At 47.2% G+C, this 21,878-nt stretch overlaps 1 protein-coding gene across 1 annotated transcript in view; it reads left to right on the top strand.

Moving 5' to 3' along the window:
- The window catches only part of LOC109874774 (zinc finger E-box-binding homeobox 1-like), a gene marked incomplete at its 3' end in the record, with an annotated part of 43,035 nt that extends 25,757 nt beyond the window's left edge, over positions 1 to 17,278 (top strand). Inside the window, exons 2-6 of the mRNA XM_031810115.1 lie at positions 9,126 to 9,320; positions 10,884 to 11,350; positions 11,736 to 13,103; positions 13,769 to 13,949; positions 16,791 to 17,278. Of these exons, the coding sequence (XP_031665975.1) occupies positions 9,126 to 9,320; positions 10,884 to 11,350; positions 11,736 to 13,103; positions 13,769 to 13,949; positions 16,791 to 17,278 (2,699 nt within the window). The remainder of the gene's footprint in view (positions 1 to 9,125; positions 9,321 to 10,883; positions 11,351 to 11,735; positions 13,104 to 13,768; positions 13,950 to 16,790) is intronic.
- Between the last annotated feature and the right edge of the window lie 4,600 nt (positions 17,279 to 21,878).

The following is a 21,878-nucleotide window of genomic DNA, read 5'->3' as shown; positions in this document are numbered from 1 at the left end:
GTCCCTGTATCTTCTCTGTCTCTGTCCCTGTATCTTCTCTGTCCCTGTCCCTGATCTTCTCTGTCCCTGTCCCTGTATCTTCTCTGTCCCTGTCCCTGTATCTTCTCTGTCCCTGTCCCTGTATCTTCTCTGTCCCTGTCTCTGTATCTTCTCTGTCCCTGTATCTTCTCTGTCTCTGTCCTGTATCTTCTCTGTCCCTGTCCCTGTATCTTCTCTGTCCCTGTCCCTGTACTTCTCTGTCCCTGTATCTTCTCTGTCCCTGTATCTTCTATGTCCCTGTATCTTCTCTGTCCCTGTATCTTCTCTGTCCCTGTATCTTCTCTGTCTCTGTCCCTGTATCTTCTCTGTCCCTGTATCTTCTCTGCCCCTGTCCCTGTATCTTCTCTGTCCCTGTCCCTGTATCTTCTCTGTCCCTGTTTCTGTCCTAGTCTCTGTCTCTGTCCATGTCCCCTGTCTCTGTTCCTGTCTATGTCCCTAGCCCCTGTCTCTGTTCCTATCTCTGTCCTTAGCCCTTGTCTCTGTTTTCTGTGTCTGTTCCTGTTTCTGTCCTAGTCTTGGTTTATGTCCATGTTCCTGTCTCTGTATCTTCTATGTCCCTGTATCTTCTATGTCCCTGTATCCTCTCTGTCCCTGTATCTTCTCTGTCCTCTGTCCCTGTATCTTCTATGTCCCTGTCCCTGTATCTTCTCTGTCCCTGTATCTTCTCTGTCCCTGTATCTTCTCTGTCTCTGTCCCTGTATCTTCTCTGTCCCTGTATCTTCTCTGTCCCTGCACCCTGTATCTTCTCTGTCTCTGTCCCTGTATCTTCTATGTCCCTGTCCCTGTATCTTCTATGTCCCTGTCCCTGTATCTTCTCTGTCCCTGTATCTTCTCTGTCCCTGTCCCTGTATCTTCTCTGTCCCTGTATCTTCTCTGTCTCTGTCCCTGTATCTTCTCTGTCCCTGTATCTTCTCTGTCCCTGTCCCTGTATCTTCTCTGTCCCTGTCCCTGTATCTTCTCTGTCCCTGTATCTTCTCTGTCTCTGCCCATGTCCCTGTATCTTCTCTGTCCCTGTATCTTCTCTGTCCCTGTCCCTGTATCTTCTCTGTCTCTGTCCCTGTATCTTCTCTGTCCCTGTCCCTGTATCTTCTCTGTCCCTGTCCCTGTATCTTCTCTGTCCCTGTCTCTGTATCTTCTCTGTCCCTGTCCCTGTATCTTCTCTGTCCCTGTCCCTGTATCTTCTCTGTCTCTGTCCCTGTATCTTCTCTGTCTCTGTCCCTGTATCTTCTCTGTCCCTGTCCCTGTATCTTCTCTGTCCCTGTCCCTGTATCTTCTCTGTCCCTGTCCCTGTATCTTCTCTGTCCCTGTATCTTCTCTGTCTCTGTCCCTGTATCTTCTCTGTCCCTGTCCCTGTATCTTCTCTGTCCCTGTCCCTGTATCTTCTCTGTCCCTGTATCTTCTCTGTCCCCTGTATCTTCTCTGTCCCTTTATCTTCTATGTTCCCTGTATCTTCTCTGTCCCTGTATCTTCTCTGTCCCTGTATCTTCTCTGTCTCTGTCCCTGTATCTTCTCTGTCCCTGTATCTTCTCTGCCCCTGTCCCTGTATCTTCTCTGTCCCTGTCCCTGTATCTTCTCTGTCCCTGTTTCTGTCCTAGTCTCTGTCTCTGTCCATGTCCCCTGTCTCTGTTCCTGTCTATGTCCCTAGCCCCTGTCTCTGTTCCTATCTCTGTCCTTAGCCCTTGTCTCTGTTTCTGTGTCTGTTCCTGTTTCTGTCCTAGTCTTGGTTTATGTCCATGTTCCTGTCTCTGTATCTTCTATGTCCTGTATCTTCTATGTCCCTGTATCCTCTCTGTCCCTGTATCTTCTATGTCCCTGTCCCTGTATCTTCTCTGTCCCTGTATCTTCTCTGTCCCTGTATCTTCTCTGTCTCTGTCCCTGTATCTTCTCTTGTCCCTGTATCTTCTCTGTCCCTGTATCCTCTATGTCCCTGTATCTTCTCTGTCCCTGTCCCTGTATCTTCTCTGTCCCTGTATCTTCTCTGTCTCCTGCCCCTGTCCTGTATCTTCTCTGTCCCTGTATCTTCTCTGTCCCTGTCTCTGTCCCTGTATCTTCTCTGTCCCTGTATCTTCTCTGTCTCTGTCCCTGTATCTTCTCTGTCCCTGTCCCTGTATCTTCTCTGTCCCTGTCCCATGTATCTTCTCTGTCCCTGTCTCTGTATCTTCTCTGTCTCTGTCCCTGTATCTTCTCTGTCCCTGTATCTTCTCTGTCTCTGTCCCTGTATCTTCTCTGTCCCTGTATCTTCTCTGTCCCTGTCCCCTGTATCTTCTCTGTCCCTGTATCTTCTCTGTCCCTGTCCCTGTATCTTCTCTGTCCCTGTCTCTGTATCTTCTCTGTCTCTGTCCCTGTATCTTCTCTGTCCCTGTATCTTTTCTGTCTCTGTCCCTGTATCTTCTCTGTCCCTGTATCTTCTCTTCCCTGTCCCTGTATCTTCTCTGTCCCTGTAAATCTTCTTCTCTCTCTGTCCCTGTATCTTCTCTGTCTCTGTCCCTGTATCTTCTCTGTCTCTGTCCCTGTATCTTCTCTGGTCCCTGTATCTTCTCTGTCCCTGTATCTTCTCTGTCCCTGTATCTTCTCTGTCCCTGTCCCTGTATCTTCTCTGTCCCTGTCCCTGTATCTTCTCTGTCCCTGTTTCTGTCCTAGTCTCTGTTTCTGTCTCTGTCCCCTGTCTCTGTTCCTGTCTCTGTTCCTGTTCCTGTCTCTGTATCTTCTCTGTCCCTGTATCTTCTATGTCCCTGTCCCTGTATCTTCTCTGTCCCCTGTATCCTTCTCTGTCCTGTATCTTCTCTGTCCCTGTATCGTCTCTGTCCCTGTATCTTCTCTGGTCTCTGTATCTTCTCTGTCTCTGTCCCTGTATCATCCCTGTCCCTGTATCTTCTCTGTCCCTGTATCTTCCCTGTCCCTGTATCTTCTCTGTCCCTGTATCTTCTCCGTCCCTGTATCTTCTCTCTGTCTCTGTCCCTGTATCTTCCCTGTCCCTGTATCTTCTCTGTCCCTGTATCTTCTATGTCCCTGTATCTTCTCTGTCCCTGTAACTTCTCTGTCTCTGTTCCTGTTCCTGTCTCTGTATCTTCTCTGTCCCTGTATCTTCTATGCCCCTGTCCCTGTATCTTCTCTGTCTCTGCCCCTGTATCTTCTCTGTCCCTGTATCTTCTCTGTCTCTGTCCCTGTATCTTCTCTGTCCTGTCCCTGTATCTTCTCTGTCCCTGTATCTTCTCTGTCTCTGTCCCTGTATCTTCTCTGTCTCTGTCCCTGTATCTTCTCTGTCTCCTGCCCCTGTATCTTCTCTGTCTCTGCCCCTGTATCTTCTCTGTCCCTGTATCTTCTCTGTCCTCTGTCCCTGTATCTTCTCTGTCTCTGTCCCTGTATCTTCTCTGTCCCTGTATCTTCTCTGTCCCTGTCCCTGTAATCTTCTCTGTCCCTGTATCTTCTCTGTCCCTGTCCTGTATCTTCTCTGTCCCTGTCTCTGTATCTTCTCTGTCTCTGTCCCTGTATCTTCTCTGTCCCTGTATCTTTTCTGTCTCTGTCCCTGTATCTTCTCTGTCCCTGTATCTTCTCTGTCCCTGTCCCTGTATCTTCTCTGTCCCTGTATCTTCTCTGTCCCTGTATCTTCTCTGTCCCTGTATCTTCTCTGTCTCTGTCCCTGTATCTTCTCTGTCTCTGTCCCTGTATCTTCTCTGTCCCTGTATCTTCTCTGTCCCTGTATCTTCTCTGTCCCTGTATCTTCTCTGTCCCTGTCCCTGTATCTTCTCTGTCCCTGTCCCTGTATCTTCTCTGTCCCTGTTTCTGTCCTAGTCTCTGTTTCTGTCTCTGTCCCCTGTCTCTGTTCCTGTCTCTGTTCCTGTTCCTGTCTCTGTATCTTCTCTGTCCCTGTATCTTCTATGTCCCTGTCCCTGTATCTTCTCTGTCCCTGTATCTTCTCTGTCCCCTGTATCTTCTCTGTCCCTGTATCGTCTCTGTCCCTGTATCTTCTCTGTCTCTGTATCTTCTCTGTCTCTGTCCCTGTATCATCCCTGTCCCTGTATCTTCTCTGTCCCTGTATCTTCCCTGTCCCTGTATCTTCTCTGTCCCTGTATCTTCTCCGTCCCTGTATCTTCTCTGTCTCTGTCCCTGTATCTTCCCTGTCCCTGTATCTTCTCTGTCCCTGTATCTTCTATGTCCCTGTATCTTCTCTGTCCCTGTAACTTCTCTGTCTCTGTTCCTGTTCCTGTCTCTGTATCTTCTCTGTCCCTGTATCTTCTATGCCCCTGTCCCTGTATCTTCTCTGTCTCTGCCCCTGTATCTTCTCTGTCCCTGTATCTTCTCTGTCTCTGTCCCTGTATCTTCTCTGTCCCTGTCCCTGTATCTTCTCTGTCCCTGTATCTTCTCTGTCTCTGTCCCTGTATCTTCTCTGTCTCTGTCCCTGTATCTTCTCTGTCTCTGCCCCTGTATCTTCTCTGTCTCTGCCCCTGTATCTTCTCTGTCCCTGTATCTTCTCTGTCTCTGTCCCTGTATCTTCCCTGTCCCTGTATCTTCTCTGTCCCTGTATCTTCCCTGTCCCTGTATCTTCTCTGTCCCTGTATCTTCTCCGTCCCTGTATCTTCTGTCTCTGTCTCTGTCCCTGTATCTTCCCTGTCCCTGTATCTTCTCTGTCCCTGTATCTTCTCTGTCCCTGTCCCTGTATCTTCTCTGTCCCTGTCCCTGTATCTTCTCTGTCCCTGTCTCTGTATCTTCTCTGTCTCTGTATCTTCTCTGTCCCTGTATCTTCTCTGTCTCTGTCCCTGTATCTTCTCTGTCCCTGTATCTTCTCTGTCCCTGTCCCTGTATCTTCTCTGTCCCCTGTCCCTGTATCTTCTCTGTCCCTGTATCTTCTCTGTCCCTGTATCTTCTATGTCCCTGTATCTTCTCTGTCCCTGTATCTTCTCTGTCCCTGTATCTTCTCTGTCTCTTCTCTGTCCCTGTATCTTCTCTGTCCCTGTATCTTCTTCTGTCCCTGTATCTTCTCTGTCCCTGTATCTTTCTCTGTCCCTGTATCTTCTCTGTCCCTGTATCTTCTCTGTCCCTGCATCTTCTCTGTCCTCTGTCCCTGTATCTTCTCTGTCCCTGTATCTTCTCTGTCCCTGTCCCTGTATCTTCTCTGTCTCTGTCCCTGTATCTTCTCTGTCTCTGTCCCTGTATCTTCTCTGTCTCTGTCCCTGTATCTTCTCTGTCCCTGTCCCTGTATCTTCTCTGTCCCTGTCCCTGTATCTTCTCTGTCCCTGTCTCTGTATCTTCTCTGTCTCTGTCCCTGTATCTTCTCTGTCCCTGTATCTTCTCTGTCTCTGTCCCTGTATCTTCTCTGTCCCTGTATCTTCTCTGTCCCTGTCCCTGTATCTTCTCTGGCCCTGTCCCCGTATCTTCTCTGTCCCTGTTTCTGTCCTAGTCTCTGTTTCTGTCTCTGTCCATGTCCCCTGTCTCTGTTCCTGTCTCTGTCCCTAGCCCCTGTCTCTGTTCCTGTCTCTGTCCTTAGCCCTTGTCTCTGTTTCTGTGTCTGTTCCTGTTTCTGTCCTAGTCTTGGTTTATGTCCATGTTCCTGTCTCTGTATCTTCTATGTCCCCTGTATCTTCTCTGTCCCTGTATCTTCTCTGTCCCTGTATCTTCTCTGCCCCTGTATCTTCTCTGTCCCTGTCCCTGTATCTTCTCTGTCCCTGTTTCTGTCCTAGTCTCTGTTTCTGTCTCTGTCCATGTCCCCTGTCTCTGTTCCTGTCTCTGTCCCTAGCCCCTGTCTCTGTTCCTGTCTCTGTCCTTAGCCCTTGTCTCTGTTTCTGTGTCTGTTCCTGTTTCTGTCCTAGTCTTGGTTTATGTCCATGTTCCTGTCTCTGTATCTTCTATGTCCCTGTATCTTCTATGTCCATGTATCTTCTCTGTCCCTGTATCTTCTCTGTCCCTGCACCCTGTATCTTCTCTGTCTCTGTCCCTGTATCTTCTATGTCCCTGTCCCTGTATCTTCTCTGTCCCTGTATCTTCTCTGTCCCTGTCCCTGTATCTTCTCTGTCCCTGTATCTTCTCTGTCTCTGTCCCTGTATCTTCTCTGTCCCTGTCCCTGTATCTTCTCTGTCCCTGTCCCTGTATCTTCTCTGTCCCTGTATCTTCTCTGTCTCTGCCCATGTCCCTGTATCTTCTCTGTCCCTGTATCTTCTCTGTCCCTGTCCATGTATCTTCTCTGTCTCTGTCCCTGTATCTTCTCTGTCCCTGTCCCTGTATCTTCTCTGTCCCTGTATCTTCTCTGTCCCTGTCTCTGTATCTTCTCTGTCCCTGTCCCTGTATCTTCTCTGTCCCTGTCCCTGTATCTTCTCTGTCTCTGTCCCTGTATCTTCTCTGTCTCTGTCCCTGTATCTTCTCTGTCCCTGTCCCTGTATCTTTTCTGTCCCTGTCCCCGTATCTTCTCTGTCCCTGTTTCTGTCCTAGTCTCTGTTTCTGTTTCTGTCTCTGTCCATGTCCCCTGTCTCTGTTCCTGTCTCTGTCCCTAGCCCCTGTCTCTGTTCCTGTCTCTGTCCTTAGCCCTTGTCTCTGTTTCTGTGTCTGTTCCTGTTTCTGTCCTAGTCTTGGTTTATGTCCATGTTCCTGTCTCTGTATCTTCTATGTCCCTGTATCTTCTATGTCCCTGTATCTTCTCCGTCCCTGTCCCTGTTTCTTCTCTGTCCCTGTATCTTCTCTGTCTCTGTCCCTGTATCTTCTCTGTCTCTGTCCCTGTATCTTCCCTGTCCCTGTATCTTCTCTGTCCCTGTATCTTCTCCGTCCCTGTCCCTGTTTCTTCTCTGTCCCTGTATCTTCTCTGTCTCTGTCCCTGTATCTTCTCTGTCCCTGTATCTTCTCTGTCTCTGTCCCTGTATCTTCCCTGTCCCTGTATCTTCTCTGTCCCTGTATCTTCTCCGTCCCTGTATCTTCTCTGTCTCTGTCCCTGTATCTTCTCTGTCCCTGCACCCTGTATCTTCTCTGTCTCTGTCCCTGTATCTTCTATGTCCCTGTCCCTGTATCTTCTCTGTCCCTGTATCTTCTCTGTCCCTGTCCCTGTATCTTCTCTGTCCCTGTATCTTCTCTGTCTCTGTCCCTGTATCTTCTCTGTCCCTGTCCCTGTATCTTCTCTGTCCCTGTCCCTGTATCTTCTCTGTCCCTGTATCTTCTCTGTCTCTGCCCATGTCCCTGTTTCTTCTCTGTCCCTGTATCTTCTCTGTCTCTGTCCCTGTATCTTCTCTGTCTCTGTCCCTGTATCTTCCCTGTCCCTGTATCTTCTCTGTCCCTGTATCTTCTCCGTCCCTGTCCCTGTTTCTTCTCTGTCCCTGTATCTTCTCTGTCTCTGTCCCTGTATCTTCTCTGTCCCTGTATCTTCTCTGTCTCTGTCCCTGTATCTTCCCTGTCCCTGTATCTTCTCTGTCCCTGTATCTTCTCCGTCCCTGTATCTTCTCTGTCTCTGTCCCTGTATCTTCTCTGTCCCTGCACCCTGTATCTTCTCTGTCTCTGTCCCTGTATCTTCTATGTCCCTGTCCCTGTATCTTCTCTGTCCCTGTATCTTCTCTGTCCCTGTCCCTGTATCTTCTCTGTCCCTGTATCTTCTCTGTCTCTGTCCCTGTATCTTCTCTGTCCCTGTCCCTGTATCTTCTCTGTCCCTGTCCCTGTATCTTCTCTGTCCCTGTATCTTCTCTGTCTCTGCCCATGTCCCTGTATCTTCTCTGTCCCTGTATCTTCTCTGTCCCTGTCCCTGTATCTTCTCTGTCGCTGTCCCTGTATCTTCTCTGTCCCTGTCCCTGTATCTTCTCTGTCCCTGTATCTTCTCTGTCCCTGTCTCTGTATCTTCTCTGTCCCTGTCCCTGTATCTTCTCTGTCCCTGTCCCTGTATCTTCTCTGTCTCTGTCCCTGTATCTTCTCTGTCTCTGTCCCTGTATCTTCTCTGTCCCTGTCCCTGTATCTTTTCTGTCCCTGTCCCCGTATCTTCTCTGTCCCTGTTTCTGTCCTAGTCTCTGTTTCTGTTTCTGTCTCTGTCCATGTCCCCTGTCTCTGTTCCTGTCTCTGTCCCTAGCCCCTGTCTCTGTTCCTGTCTCTGTCCTTAGCCCTTGTCTCTGTTTCTGTGTCTGTTCCTGTTTCTGTCCTAGTCTTGGTTTATGTCCATGTTCCTGTCTCTGTATCTTCTATGTCCCTGTATCTTCTATGTCCCTGTATCTTCTCCGTCCCTGTCCCTGTTTCTTCTCTGTCCCTGTATCTTCTCTGTCTCTGTCCCTGTATCTTCTCTGTCTCTGTCCCTGTATCTTCCCTGTCCCTGTATCTTCTCTGTCCCTGTATCTTCTCCGTCCCTGTCCCTGTTTCTTCTCTGTCCCTGTATCTTCTCTGTCTCTGTCCCTGTATCTTCTCTGTCCCTGTATCTTCTCTGTCTCTGTCCCTGTATCTTCCCTGTCCCTGTATCTTCTCTGTCCCTGTATCTTCTCCGTCCCTGTATCTTCTCTGTCTCTGTCCCTGTATCTTCTCTGTCTCTGTCCCTGTATCTTCCCTGTCCCTGTATCTTCTCTGTCCCTGTATCTTCTCTGTCCCTGTATCTTCTCTGTCTCTGTCCCTGTATCTTCCCTGTCCCTGTATCTTCTCTGTCCCTGTATCTTCTCTGTCTCTGTCCCTGTATCTTCTCTGTCCCTGTATCTTCTCTGTCTCTGTCCCTGTATCTTCCCTGTCCCTGTATCTTCTCTGTCCCTGTATCTTCTCTGTCCATGTATCTTCTCTGTCTCTGTCCCTGTATCTTCTCTGTCCCTGTATCTTCTCTGTCTCTGTCCCTGTATCTTCCCTGTCCCTGTATCTTCTCTGTCCCTGTCCCTGTATCTTCTCTGTCCCTGTCCCTGTATCTTCTCTGTCCCTGTATCTTCTCCGTCCCTGTCCCTGTTTCTGTCCTTGTCGATGTCCATGTCCCTGTGGTTGGAGGACTCACAGGTTTCCTGCCTTGTTTCAGTATTATTTGAATTCTCACTTTAGCCTGTTTTTTAAATGGAGCGATTTGATTAATGTGTCTGTAATTCAAGACAAATATGTCTATTACTGCTTTACTGGGAATGAAAACACATCCTTCAGACAGTAACAAGAGTAATCTTTAGACAGGATACTGACGTTACAAAACATCCCAATCACTCACCGCTGTCTGTCTGTCCTGTCTGTCTGCCAGCGTCATGTACCCCAGACCACCACCACAACAATAACAACAGGGGGGAACAGGAAGTTCAAGTGTACTGAGTGTTCCAAGGCTTTTAAATATAAGCACCACCTGAAGGAGCATCTTCGCATCCACAGCGGTGAGTCAAATTGGCATCGCACCGGTCGCCGTGGCAACGCACACACACGCACACACATACACACACACACACACACCGTCATCATGACTCATACCCACCAGCCACAGTAATTTCATTGAAATGACGTGGAAATAACATTGATTCAACCAGTGTGACCCCAGTGGGTAGTGTCTGCATCCTAAAGAGCACCCTATTCCTGACCAAAGCCCTATTCGCCCTGGTCAAAAGTAGTGCACTACATAGGGAATAGGGTTCCATGGGTCCTGGCCAAAAGTAGTGCACTACATAGGGAATAGGGTACCATGGCCCGTGTTCAAAAGTAGTGCACTACATAGGGAATAGGGTACCATGGGCCGTGTTGAAATGTAGTGTACTACATAGGGAATAGGGTACCATGGGCTGTGTTCAAATGTAGTGCACTACATAGGGAATAGGGTGCCGTTTGGGATGCAGATACTGTGACTCACCTATATTCACAGTGGTGGTCCAGATGTACTGAACTCACCTATATTCACAGTGGTGGTCCAGATGCACTGAACTCACCTATATTCACAGTGGTGGTCCAGATGTACTGAACTCACCTATATTCACAGTGGTGGTCCAGATGTACTGAACTCACCTATATTCACAGTGGTGGTCCAGATATACTGAACTCACCTATATTCACAGTGGTGGTCCAGATGTACTGAACTCACCTATATTCACAGTGGTGGTCCAGATGTACTGAACTCACCTATATTCACAGTGGTGGTCCAGATGTACTGAACTCACCTATATTCACAGTGGTGGTCCAGATGTACTGAACTCACCTATATTCACAGTGGTGGTCCAGATGTACTGAACTTACCTATATTCACAGTGGTGGTCCAGATGTACTGAACTCACATATATTCTATAAATTCTATATATTCTATAAAGTAGTGTACTACATAGGGAATAGGGTACCATGGGCCGTGTTGAAAAGTAGTGTACTACATAGGGAATAGGGTACCATGGGCCGTGTTGAAAAGTAGTGTACTACATAGGGAATAGGGTACCATGGGCCGTGTTGAAAAGTAGTGTACTACATAGGGAATAGGGTACCATGGGCCGTGTTGAAAAGTAGTGTACTACATAGGGAATAGGGTACCATGGGCCGTGTTGAAAAGTAGTGTACTACATAGGGAATAGGGTACCATGGGCCGTGTTGAAAAGTAGTGTACTACATAGGGAATAGGGTACCATGGGCCGTGTTGAAAAGTAGTGTACTACATAGGGAATAGGGTACTGAACTGACCCGTTTCTCCTTTGATATGTTTCTAATATGCAGCTCTGTTATTTCAAAGTCTTGATTATGATCATTATTGAGTCTGTGCTCCTGGCCAATGTGTCGTCATTCTGTTGCTATTATTACCTCGGCCTGTTTGTTAACGATAGGTTCACCTGAGTCCCAAATAGTAGCACCCTATCCTGACAGGGTGCTCTGGTCAAATGTAGTGCAATATCTAGGTAATAGGATGCCCTTTGGAACATAACCTCAGCTGTTCAGCTGTTTCCTAGATTTATACATCTCTTTCTTTGCAGGAGAGAAGCCATACGAGTGCCCCAACTGTAAGAAGAGGTTTTCCCACTCAGGGTCCTACAGTTCCCACATCAGCAGTAAGAAGTGTGTTGGCATGGTGCCTGTCAATGGCAACCCCAGCCCAGTCATTAAGGTCTCCAACCAGACCCCCAGCCAGACCCAGCCCTCTGGCCCCGCCGCAGCCCCAGTCCGAGTGCTCCTCCGGGGGGAGAAGACAGACAGCAAGCCCCTACAGGAGCGGCTCCCCCACACTCAGATTAAATCTGAGCCTGTGGATTATGAGTTCAAGCCGGTGGTGGTGGCGCCTAACGGGACGGTGGGGACGAATGGGACGGTGTTTAACGGTGGCGTGGCGCTACCCCAGGGCACGGCGCTGCCTCAGGGCATGGTCCAGGCGGTGGTACTGCCTACCATGGGTCTGATGTCTCCTATCAGTATTAACCTCAGCGACCTGCAGAACATGCTCAAGGTTTGATTTGATTTATAATTGGTATAAAAAACCGACAGTGGCTTGCGAAAGTATTCACCCCCCTTGGCATGTTTCCTATTTCGTTGCTTTACAACCTGGAATTAAAATGGATTTTTATTTGGATTTCATGTAATGGACAAACACAAAATAGTCAAAATTGGTGAAGTGAAATAAAAAAAAATTACTTGTTTAAAAAAAATATGTTTTTTAAAAACAACAATTGAAAAGAATTCAACCACACATATGTATACAATGCATTTTTGCATTCAAAAAGTTTACTGTTGATATGATCCTAAACGTAGCATGTCAACAGTAAGGTTTTAAAGTGTGATGATGCAAAATGAGGATAACAACTTGTATCTATGGTGGTCCTCTTATATCCAAGGTGGCCTTGGATGGAAACGTGCTGCGTCAGGTGTTGGGGACGGCCAACGGGCTGGTGACCTCCAAGCAGGGGTTTGTGACACAGGCTGGCCAGCAGGTAATCTCAGCCATCAGCCTGCCTGGCTTCGTGGACCAGGACGGTACCACCAAGATCATCATTAACTACAGCCTGGAGCCAAGCCCAGCCCAGCAGCCCACCGCCCCTCAGATCCTCAAGCAGGAGGCTCCCCCTCCCACCAACAACACCAACACCGCCAGCGCCACAAACACACAGCCCGCCTCCAAAGTAACAGAGAAACTCCCCCAGGACCTCCACATCAACAAGACCGAGCCGGACGACTCAGAGCGCGAGTCAGAGATGGAGACACAGGAGACAGAGACTGAAGCTGAGACACCAAAGGCCCAGACAGGCAAGACAAGGTGTCTACTGTGTGACAATTGTCCTGGTGATTTGGATGCACTGCACATGCTCCAGCATTGTAAACCTGCCAACGGGGATGGAGGTGACAGCGCCACCTTCGACCCCTCCATCGCCGCCCTCCTGGCCGAGGCAGGGATAACACCAGGCCAGCATCCTCTAAAGAATCTGCTCTCACTCCTCAAGGCCTACTTCGCCTTAAACGCCGAGCCCACCGAGGAAGAGCTGGCCAAGATCTCTGACAATGTCAGCCTGCCCGTGGACGTGGTCAAGAAGTGGTTTGAGAAAATGCGGTCAGGTCAGATCACGGTCGGACCCCCTGGTTCCTCTCCAGATGATTCTGGACTTTCAGATTCCAGCACAGAGACCCAGCTAGACCAAGAGAAGAGCGGGACAGAGATAGAGGAGCAGCATGCCTCAGCCCAAACACAGGAGAGATCATCTTCCCAACCTCCTGCCTCGACGTCCCCCTCTGTCTCAGCCTCGGCCCCCTCACCACTAAACCTCTCCTCCAGCGGCCTGGTCATCGTGAAGACTGAGGTCGACTCTGAGCGCGAGGCTCAAGATCTTCCCCTGGACCTGTCCCTTCCCAAGCAGCCCCAGTCACAGCCCCAGGTCCCCCACGTTCCACAGGAGCAGCCCCTCAACCTCACCTGCCTGAAGGAGACAGTCCAGGCCCAGCTCCCAGGACTCCAGGGAACCACCAACACCATCTACGTCACCTCCTCCCCCCAAACGACCATCCCCAGCCCGGTGAACATAATGACCACCCGGCTAGTAGCCATCACCAATCAGGGCAGCGGTGTGCCCTGCCTCAGGGCCATCTCCACCGGCACCACCAAACGGACCATCCTCATCCCCCAGCTCACCTACACATACACCACTACAGCATGCAGCGGCACCACTGGGGCCGACGGAGCCCAGAAGACCGTCAGAATCAACGGCTGCCAGGTTGGTTTGTGAAAGAGCTATTCAGAATGCATGATTATGTGTGAGACAAGACAATGTAAAGAGATAGGTAGAGTTTCCCCTATTTTTCCTGCTTCAGCTTTACTGACTAACCTGACTAACCCAACCCTCAGGAGTCAGGCTGTATCACCAATGGTATCCAATGGTGCACTACTTTAGGGCTCTGGTCTAAAGTAGTGCACTACATAGGGAAAAGGGTGGCATTTGGGACTCATACTTACTCTGACTGACTGTGTGTGTGTGTGTGTGTGTGTGTGTGTGTGTGTGTGTGTGTGTGTGTGTGTGTGTGTGTGTGTGTGTGTGTGTGTGTGTGTGTGTGTGTGTGTGTGTGTGTGTGTGTGTGTGTGTGTGTAAGCAGAATGAATCCTCCATTGTATGTTAAAACCCATGTGAGCGGCTCACAGCGTAGCGTCTGTCTGAAAGGCGTGTCAGTGTCTGATGGGTGTGGCAGAGAGATCTCTCTAAGTCCCTCTGGGCTTTGTACAGCTGATCTCTCCTCACGTAAAAGGCGTTTGACATTGGAAACACTGTGTATAAATAATCTAATATAAATAGGATTATTAGTTGTAACTTATTGTTTTTGTTGGAATTCTTCTTCTCCTTCCTAATAACATGTTCTAAAAACAATCTGTATTTTTCTCGGACAGGAGGAGAAGTGTGCCACCAGCTCAGAGGGTGTGTCGACGGTAGAGGAGCAGGATAACTCAGACTCTTCCCCTCCGCTGAAGAAGATGCGTCGGCTGCAGAGCGGGATGTACTCCTGTGACTTGTGTGACAAGATCTTCCAGAAGAGCAGCTCCCTGCTCAGGCATAAATACGAACACACAGGTAAACAATATGGCCATGGTCTGAGGATCCCCTGGGTCAGGGGCCGTGTATATATGAAGGGTCTCATAAAGCATAGACCTGCTGCCAGCGTCTCCTTTGTCCTGACATTGTACACATTCTGATTGAGACCACATTTTCTCACATAACTTTACACGTGGCATTAGAATGTGTCTCTTATCTGTATTGTGACCACATTTCCTGGTTCCTTCCTGTATGCAATTTTAAAAAAATCTATTCTCTTCCAAAAATATGTATTTATTGATTTTAAGTGACATATTGATGCCATAAGTCAATGGTGCCACCTGTCAATGATTTAGAAGGCAGAATAATTAGGATTTAAATGGTTTCACTGTTCAGATTCGTCTACACTTGTAATATATCCAGACACACTGTGTGCCTGACTACCTCCAGGGGTGGGCAGGAAGATCTGATCAATGTTCACAATGCGTATTTGAACCATCTACACCTGTCTAAAGATATGGGCACAATCAGAATGTGGACATGATCTGGACAAAAGATACATGTTAGAACGAGGTATAAACGGGGCTATAGTTGTTCATGCTGATTTGGGATCAGTTTTGCCTTTTAGATCACAGTAAATACGATTACGCGGACAGGATCCTAGATCAGCACTGCCACTCTGAGATGAGTGTTCCTTTTTAATGAGGGCTGCTCTCAGCTTTATACCACTCCTTCTCATCTATGAGACATTACTTCACCTGCATGATATGAATGGGGATAACATTGACAGGCATTTAAAAGACCTAGGGCTCTATTCAATCTGCATCGTGGAAATAGTTACAGCGTGATTGAAATTAGAAAGCGATGTTCCCGCGTTAGCGGAGACTGCATTCACGGTAAACCAAGGGGCAGGCAACTAGATTCAGCCTCAGGACCATTTTCGTCAGAGTGGAGAGTTGGGGGTTCGGAACATAATTATAATCATTTGTACAGTGCAAATTGACCACAACTAAGCCCAGAAACATAATGTATTTTAAATTAACAGTCATTAAATATCTTGATTACATTGAGACACGATCACATCTTTTTTTTCTTCTTCTCTGGAATACTTGGTGAACAGATCTTCTAAATGAAACACATTTTTTGCTGAATTCCTGGTGATTCTTGTATTTTTTGACCAAAAATGAAATATAGATTATTTTTTGGGCGGGCACACAAAAAACTTTGCCTGCCAGTTTTGGTCCACGGGTCGTCTGTTGCCGACCCTTGAGGTAAATGCTGAATATGTTGGCTCAATCGGAAATGACTTTGAATAGAACCCTATAGTTTGTATCTGCCTACTGCTTTCGTTATGGAGAACCCAGGCAGCTTCTTCCCTGAATTTGGTATAACAGCCTAATATCGCCCTCTTAAACCGCCTAATGTCCTCTTAAACCGCCTAATGTCCTCTTAAAACACTTAATGTCTCCATAAACACCTAAGGTCCTCTTAAACCGCCTAATGTCCTCTTAAACTGCCTAATGTCCTCTTAAACCGCCTAATGTCCTCTTAAACCGCCTAATGTCCTCTTAAACCGCCTAATGTCCTCTTAAACCGCCTAATGTCCTCTTAAACCGCCTAATGTCCTCTTAAACCGCCTAATGTCCTCTTAAACCGCCTAATGTCCTCTTAAACCGCCTAATGTCCTCTTAAACCACCTAATGTCCTCTTAAACCACATAATGTCCTCTTAAACCAACCGGGATTATGTCCTAAATGGCACCCTATTCCCTTTATAGTGAACTACTTTTTATGAGGGCCCATAGGGAAATGGTCTAAAGTAGTGCACTATGTAGGGAATAGGGTGCCATAGGGCACTGGTCAAAAGTAGTGCACTATATAGGGAATAGGGTGCCTTCTGGGATGAAACGCCCTCATCCCTCCTTCCTGGGTTCAATGAGACCCAGGTCCAGAAGAACGTATCAGCATCAGGCACCTAGTTTGATCTCCATCTCCACAAATGATGTTTGTTTATTTTACTGAAATATTTTACCATTGCAACAGACCTGCTAGAATCCTTTTAGGGGAATTTTTTGGAGTGTTTTACGTATTTGTGAGAGTTTTTGTTATGATATTGTTTTCATAACAAGTGCAGTTGGTTTCACAGTTAGGAAGTCTGCAGCCTGGTCAGTGTAATGTAGATTGTAGGAAGTGATGCCAGCCAGGCAGGCTGCAGGCAGGTCAGTGTAATGTAGATTGTAGGAAGTGATGCCAGCCAGGCAGGCTGCAGCCAGTTCAGTGTAATGTAGATTGTAGGAAGTGATGCCAGGCAGGAAGTGATCAAATAAAATAAAATCAAATTTATATAGCCCTTCGTACATCAGCTGATATCTCAAAGTGCTGTACAGAAACCCAGCCTAAAACCCTAAACAGCAAGCAATGCAGGTGTAGAAGCACGGTGGCTAGGAAAAACTCCCTAGAAAGGCCAAAACCTAGGAAGAAACCTAGAGAGGAACCAGGTTATGTGGGGTAGCCAGTCCTCTTCTGGCTGTGCCAGGTGGAGATTATAACAGAACATGGCCAAGATGTTCAAATGTTCATAAGTGACCAGCATGGTCCAATAATAATAAGGCAGAACAGTTGAAACTGGAGCAGCAGCACAGCCAGGTGGACTGGGGACAGCAAGGAGTCATCATGTCAGGTAGTCCTGAGGCATGGTACTAGGGCTCAGTGATGCCAGGCAGGAAGTGATGCCTAGGTGCAGAACTAATGTAATGGTAAAAGCAGTTCACACACACAGTGCAAATCAAGAGTAATGGGTTTCAGATCGATTTCTGTTGTAATTTCTGGATGAGTTTGAAATAGATTGAAACACTGAATCCTCGTGTGTTTCTGTTTTCAGGAAAGCGGCCACATGAGTGCGGCATCTGCGACAAAGCCTTCAAACACAAGCACCACTTGATAGAACACACGCGACTGCACTCCGGAGAGAAGCCCTACCGCTGTGACAAGTGTGGAAAGTGTTTCTCCCACTCGGGCTCCTACAGCCAGCACATGAACCACCGATACTCCTACTGCAAGAAGGAGTCCCAGGGAGGGCGGCAGGGGGGACGTCAGCTCGGGATGAGCCCTGAAAGGAGTCCTCAAACAGAAGAGCAGCAGTCAGACAGCCGACCCACCTCCCCACCTTCCCAAATGGACTCAGACGAGAGGGAGAGTGAGGAGGAGCTGGAGGAAGAGGAGGGCATGGCGGCCATGAGCATGGACGACATACGGGTGGTGCAAGTGGGTGAGGATGATGAGGAGAGTGAGATCTACGAGGTGGAGGAGTTTGGGGAGGAGAGGCAAGAGGAGGAGGAAGGGAGCAGAGAGGAAGAGGGGGAGGAGGAAGAGATCAGAGAGGAAGAGGAGGAAGGGAGCCGAGGGGAAGAGGTGGAGAAGGAAGGGAGCAGAGAGGAAGAGGAGCAGAAGGAAGAGAGTAGAGAGGAAGAGGAGGAGGTACAGCAGAAGCAGGTGTGTGAAGAAGTGCAAGAAGAGGAAGGGAGTAGAGAGGAGGGGGCACACCAGGAGGAGGAAGAGGAAGGGAGTAGAGAGGAGGAGGCACACCAGGAGGAGGTGGAGGAAGAGGAAGGGAGGAGAGAGGAGGAGGCACACCAGGAGGAGGAAGAGGAAGGGAGTAGAGAGGAGGAGGCACACCAGGAGGAGGAAGAGGAAGGGAGTAGAGAGGAGGAGGAAGAGGAAGGGAGTAGAGAGGAGGAGGCACACCAGGAGGAGGTGGAGGAAGGGAGTAGAGAGGAGGCGGCACACCAGGAGGAGGAAGAGGAAGGGAGTAGAGAGGAGGAGGCACACCAGGAGGAGGAAGAGGAAGGGAGGAGAGAGGAGGAGGCACACCAGGAGGAGGAAGAGGAAGGGAGTAGAGAGGAGGAGGCACACCAGGAGGAGGTGGAGGAAGGGATGAGAGAAGAGGAGGCACACCAGGAGGAGGTGGAGGAAGGGAGTAGAGAGGAGGAGGCACACCAGGAGGAGGTGGAGGAAGGGATGAGAGAAGAAGAGGCACACCAGGAGGAGGAAGAGGAAGGGATGAGACAAGAGGAGGAGGTTTGTAAAGAAGAGTCCCTCCAGCAGGAGGATGTGTGTGAGGAAGAGGAGGTGATGGCGGTACAGGTGATGGGAGGTGAGGAGGAGGAAGGAGTGGCAGAGAAGGAAACCTTTGTAACAGAGGAAGCTATGGAAACGGAGGACAAAGAACCGCATGTGGACAAGGAGGACATCCCGGTGGAGGGGTTGGAAACGGGACAGAAAGAAACAGAGGAAGACAAGATGATGAAGGGTAAATGAAGAAAATACATTCTCTGACAAAAAAAAAATGGAAATCCTCGGTGTCAAGTAGCAGGAGAGGAAAATCTTGTGTTGTCGTCAAAAGAAAAAAGAAAAGAAAAGATGGTGCCGTGTGTCGGTGCCATGTGTCGGTGCCGTGTGTCGGTGCCATGTGTCGGTGCCGTGTGTCGGTGCCGTGTGTCGGTGCCGTGTGTCGGTGCCATGTGTCGGTTCCGTGTGTCGGTGCCGTGTGTCGGTGCCGTGTGTCAGTCCTCTACTGTGTTGAAACCCAGGTGTGCCTGAGATAGACTAAAAAGAAGGGACTTTTGCTCCTGAAAATAATATCGGTGTTACCTTGTTTATAGACGTATTATACATTTTTGTATAAAAGTTACAGCTGACCTTTCAATTATTTTGTTACTGAGAGTGAGACATCTGATCCCAGGTCATTTATGTTTGTCAGTGTTATTTTTGACTAATTTTGCCACTCTTCTTTTAACCTTTTAACCTGTACAGTTGAAGAAACATTTCTATACATTTTTATTGCCAATGATGATGTTTGCTAAAATCAGTATTTTATTGAGTTGTAAAACAAAAACAAAACAAAAAACTGCACTACAGTAAGCCTGGTTTACCTATGGATACGACATGCCTGATGATGTGTTGTCCACCCTTCAGTATTATTATGTTCACACTAGCTGTACATCCTCTTCATGTTAGCTAACGTTAGCATAGCATTTTGTTTTCAGTTGGTTTGTTAACATTAAGAAGAAAAGAGGATTCTGGGGGTATGGGTGGGAGGGGTTAGCCTGGTATGGGTGGGAGGGGTTAGCCTGGTATGGGTGGGAGGGGTTAGCCTGGTATGGGTGGGAGGGGTTAGCCTGGTATGGGTGGGAGGGGTTAGCCTGGTATGGGTGAGAGGGGTTAGCCTGAGTTCCAGTATGTTAGTGCTTACATGCCAACTCCTCATCACTCACTGTCATGTTTGGCTTGACAAGGACAGCAGTGGAGTTGGCAAGAGCACAAACAGATCTGGGACCAGGCTATGTGGGGGTGGGGGGTGGGAGGGGTTTGATGTGATATCTGTCTGACATCATAACCAAACTGTCCTATCAGGGAAAAGTAGTGTGACAACCTCAAAGCCAGCATTCTTAACCATGCTTGTCCTTGTTTGTGTCCCAATAATCTATCCTTCCTCCTGAAGGGTGAACTTGTTCACTGATCCCCATGAATCTAAAAGCATTGGATTGGTGGAGACATGGGCTCACTAGACTATAGAATTTTACACAATATTTCTTACACAAGTCATTTCCTTTCAAAGTCCTTGAAGGGAAGTTATCAAGTGCACACTTTTAGAGAAAGGAGAGATTATTGGGACGTAAACCCTAGTTATCAGTTGGGTTGGTTGGTTTTTAATCAGTGACCATCAGTGTCATGGGGTCATATGAAGCAGGACGGGTGGAGATATGTCCTCTACCCCACCCCAATATCTCCAGCCTTATGCAAGACCAGACCTGTGTGCTGTAAGTGCCATTGAACAGTGTTCTTTGTACCCCAACGGATGTAGTCAGTATGTATTTTCTGCATAAGGCCCATATTGATTCATGTTTGTTTACTTGGTTGGACTCATTTTCACTTGTTAAGTTGGGTTTCGTCCCAAATGGCACCCTTCAGTATTCCCTTTATAGTGCACTATAGGGCTCTGGTTAAAAGTAGTACAGTAGGGAATACAAGACGATAGCATGAATAAAGACTCCTTTGTGTGATGCGTGAACAAAGAGGAAAAAAGAGAGAATAGGACGAATACGAAAGGTTTTTACAGTATTTAAGGGGATTTTCCTGTATTCGAGCGTCAGACATTATTAGATGAGTGCACTTGTTTTACAAAATGGTGGCAAGCTAACCCGCACTTCAGGTAACAAACGTTAGTGAACGTGGTACCTGTGTTTTATGAAGTGTTTCAGTTGATTTGACCTTTACAGTGTTACAGAATTATTTTCAGTTTGGTTTTTTAGTTTTGAGTTTTCTATATGTGTGTGTCCTGTGTATGTTTTCAACCATGGCAGTATTAGAAACCTTTTCCATGAGGAAAGGGTACCTGTTTAGTTTTTAGAGGACTTTTTATATTTACGTGTCTTATTTTCCTATTTCTTTATGCTTATTTATTACACACATTGTAGTGTACAATAGTGTAGTGTGAATTGATACAATAATATATTTTAGTATGAAAAATGATTTGAAGGTCATTGAATCCAGAGTAGGAAGTGGCGCTCTGGGGGCTATGAAGTTTGTTTTGAAAAAGGTATTAACATGAAAAGAAGAAGAATTAAATGAAGAGAGAAACGGAAAGTGTTTCATCCATCATCAGGCTGGTTAGACTGACCTGTTCTTACTGTGATATGAAGCTACTGAAAACTAACTGTGTGACTAAAACGCATGAGTCCTTGCTGTTGTAATGAAGGATTGATCTCGTTATGAAGATGTACGTTAACTCCTTTTTTTCATATTTTTTTTCAAAGCCAAAATTAGATTCTCATGTCCTTTGTCGTTCTGTTTTGTGCCAATTTGTTACATTGTACTGTTATATGTCAGAGTTACAATTTGTTTTATACATTTCCTGTTTAATCCACTCTGTTTTTATAGTTTTGTTTAGTTGTTTTTTTGTTCCATTTTTTTACTACTTCCCATCACAATAAAATACAAGAAACCGTTTCTGAGATGGGCTGAACTTTTTAAAAATGTTTTATGTAAATATAAAACCGTTTAATTCCTCAACTGTATTGTTTGGTTGCCTTTTAGTTCCTAGTGGGAGTCCGGAGACAATAGTTAATGTATAGATGCTTGTTGTTCGTAGATATATATGGTTGTATCCAGTAGAGGCTGCTGAAGAGAAGACAGTTCATAATAAAGTCCGGAGTGGAGTAAATGGAATGGTATGTGTTTTGATACCATCACACTCCATTCCAGACATCATACTCCATTCCAGACATCACACTCCATTCCAGACATCATACTCCATTCCAGACATCATACTCCATTCCAGACATCATACTCCATTCCAGACATCACACTCCATTCCAGACATCATACTCCATTCCAGACATCATACTCCATTCCAGACATCATACTCCATTCCAGACATCACACTCCATTCCAGACATCATACTCCATTCCAGACATCATACTCCATTCCAGACATCACACTCCATTCCAGACATTTTTATGAGCCATCCTCCCCTCAGCAGCCTCTGCTGTTTGTATCAAATTAACACAAGTCTGTACACTGACTATCAACAATGAGCCTTTTAAAGGTGCTTGAGCCATCCGCCTCAGCGTTTACCTTGAACGTGAACGTCAGGAGAAATAGCCTTTAAAAGGTGCATTGTGGGTAGTGCAGTGCTCAGTGCTGTGACGCGTCTTTGAATGAAATACCTGACTGTATTTCCTAAATGTTATCTGTTCTGCCAGTTATATTTCCGGTCTAAAGGTGATCTATAAAGGAGATTACAGTTCTGACACTGAGCCAGTTTGTCCGGTGCCTCCTGGGAAATGTCAAGTACATTTTCATTGAAGAGCAACTTCTCCATTTGAACACGGCCTACGTGGCATCGATATGATTCAGAAACATCTATTCTACTGTCAACATGGACTACAAAGTGTAAATAGGATCATT

The sequence above is a fragment of the Oncorhynchus kisutch genome, linkage group LG30 (assembly GCF_002021735.2).
Source record: "Oncorhynchus kisutch isolate 150728-3 linkage group LG30, Okis_V2, whole genome shotgun sequence".
Lineage (NCBI taxonomy): Eukaryota > Metazoa > Chordata > Actinopteri > Salmoniformes > Salmonidae > Oncorhynchus > Oncorhynchus kisutch.
Note: the sequence above shows the minus strand (reverse complement) of the source record. Positions and strands in the feature narration are given on the sequence as shown.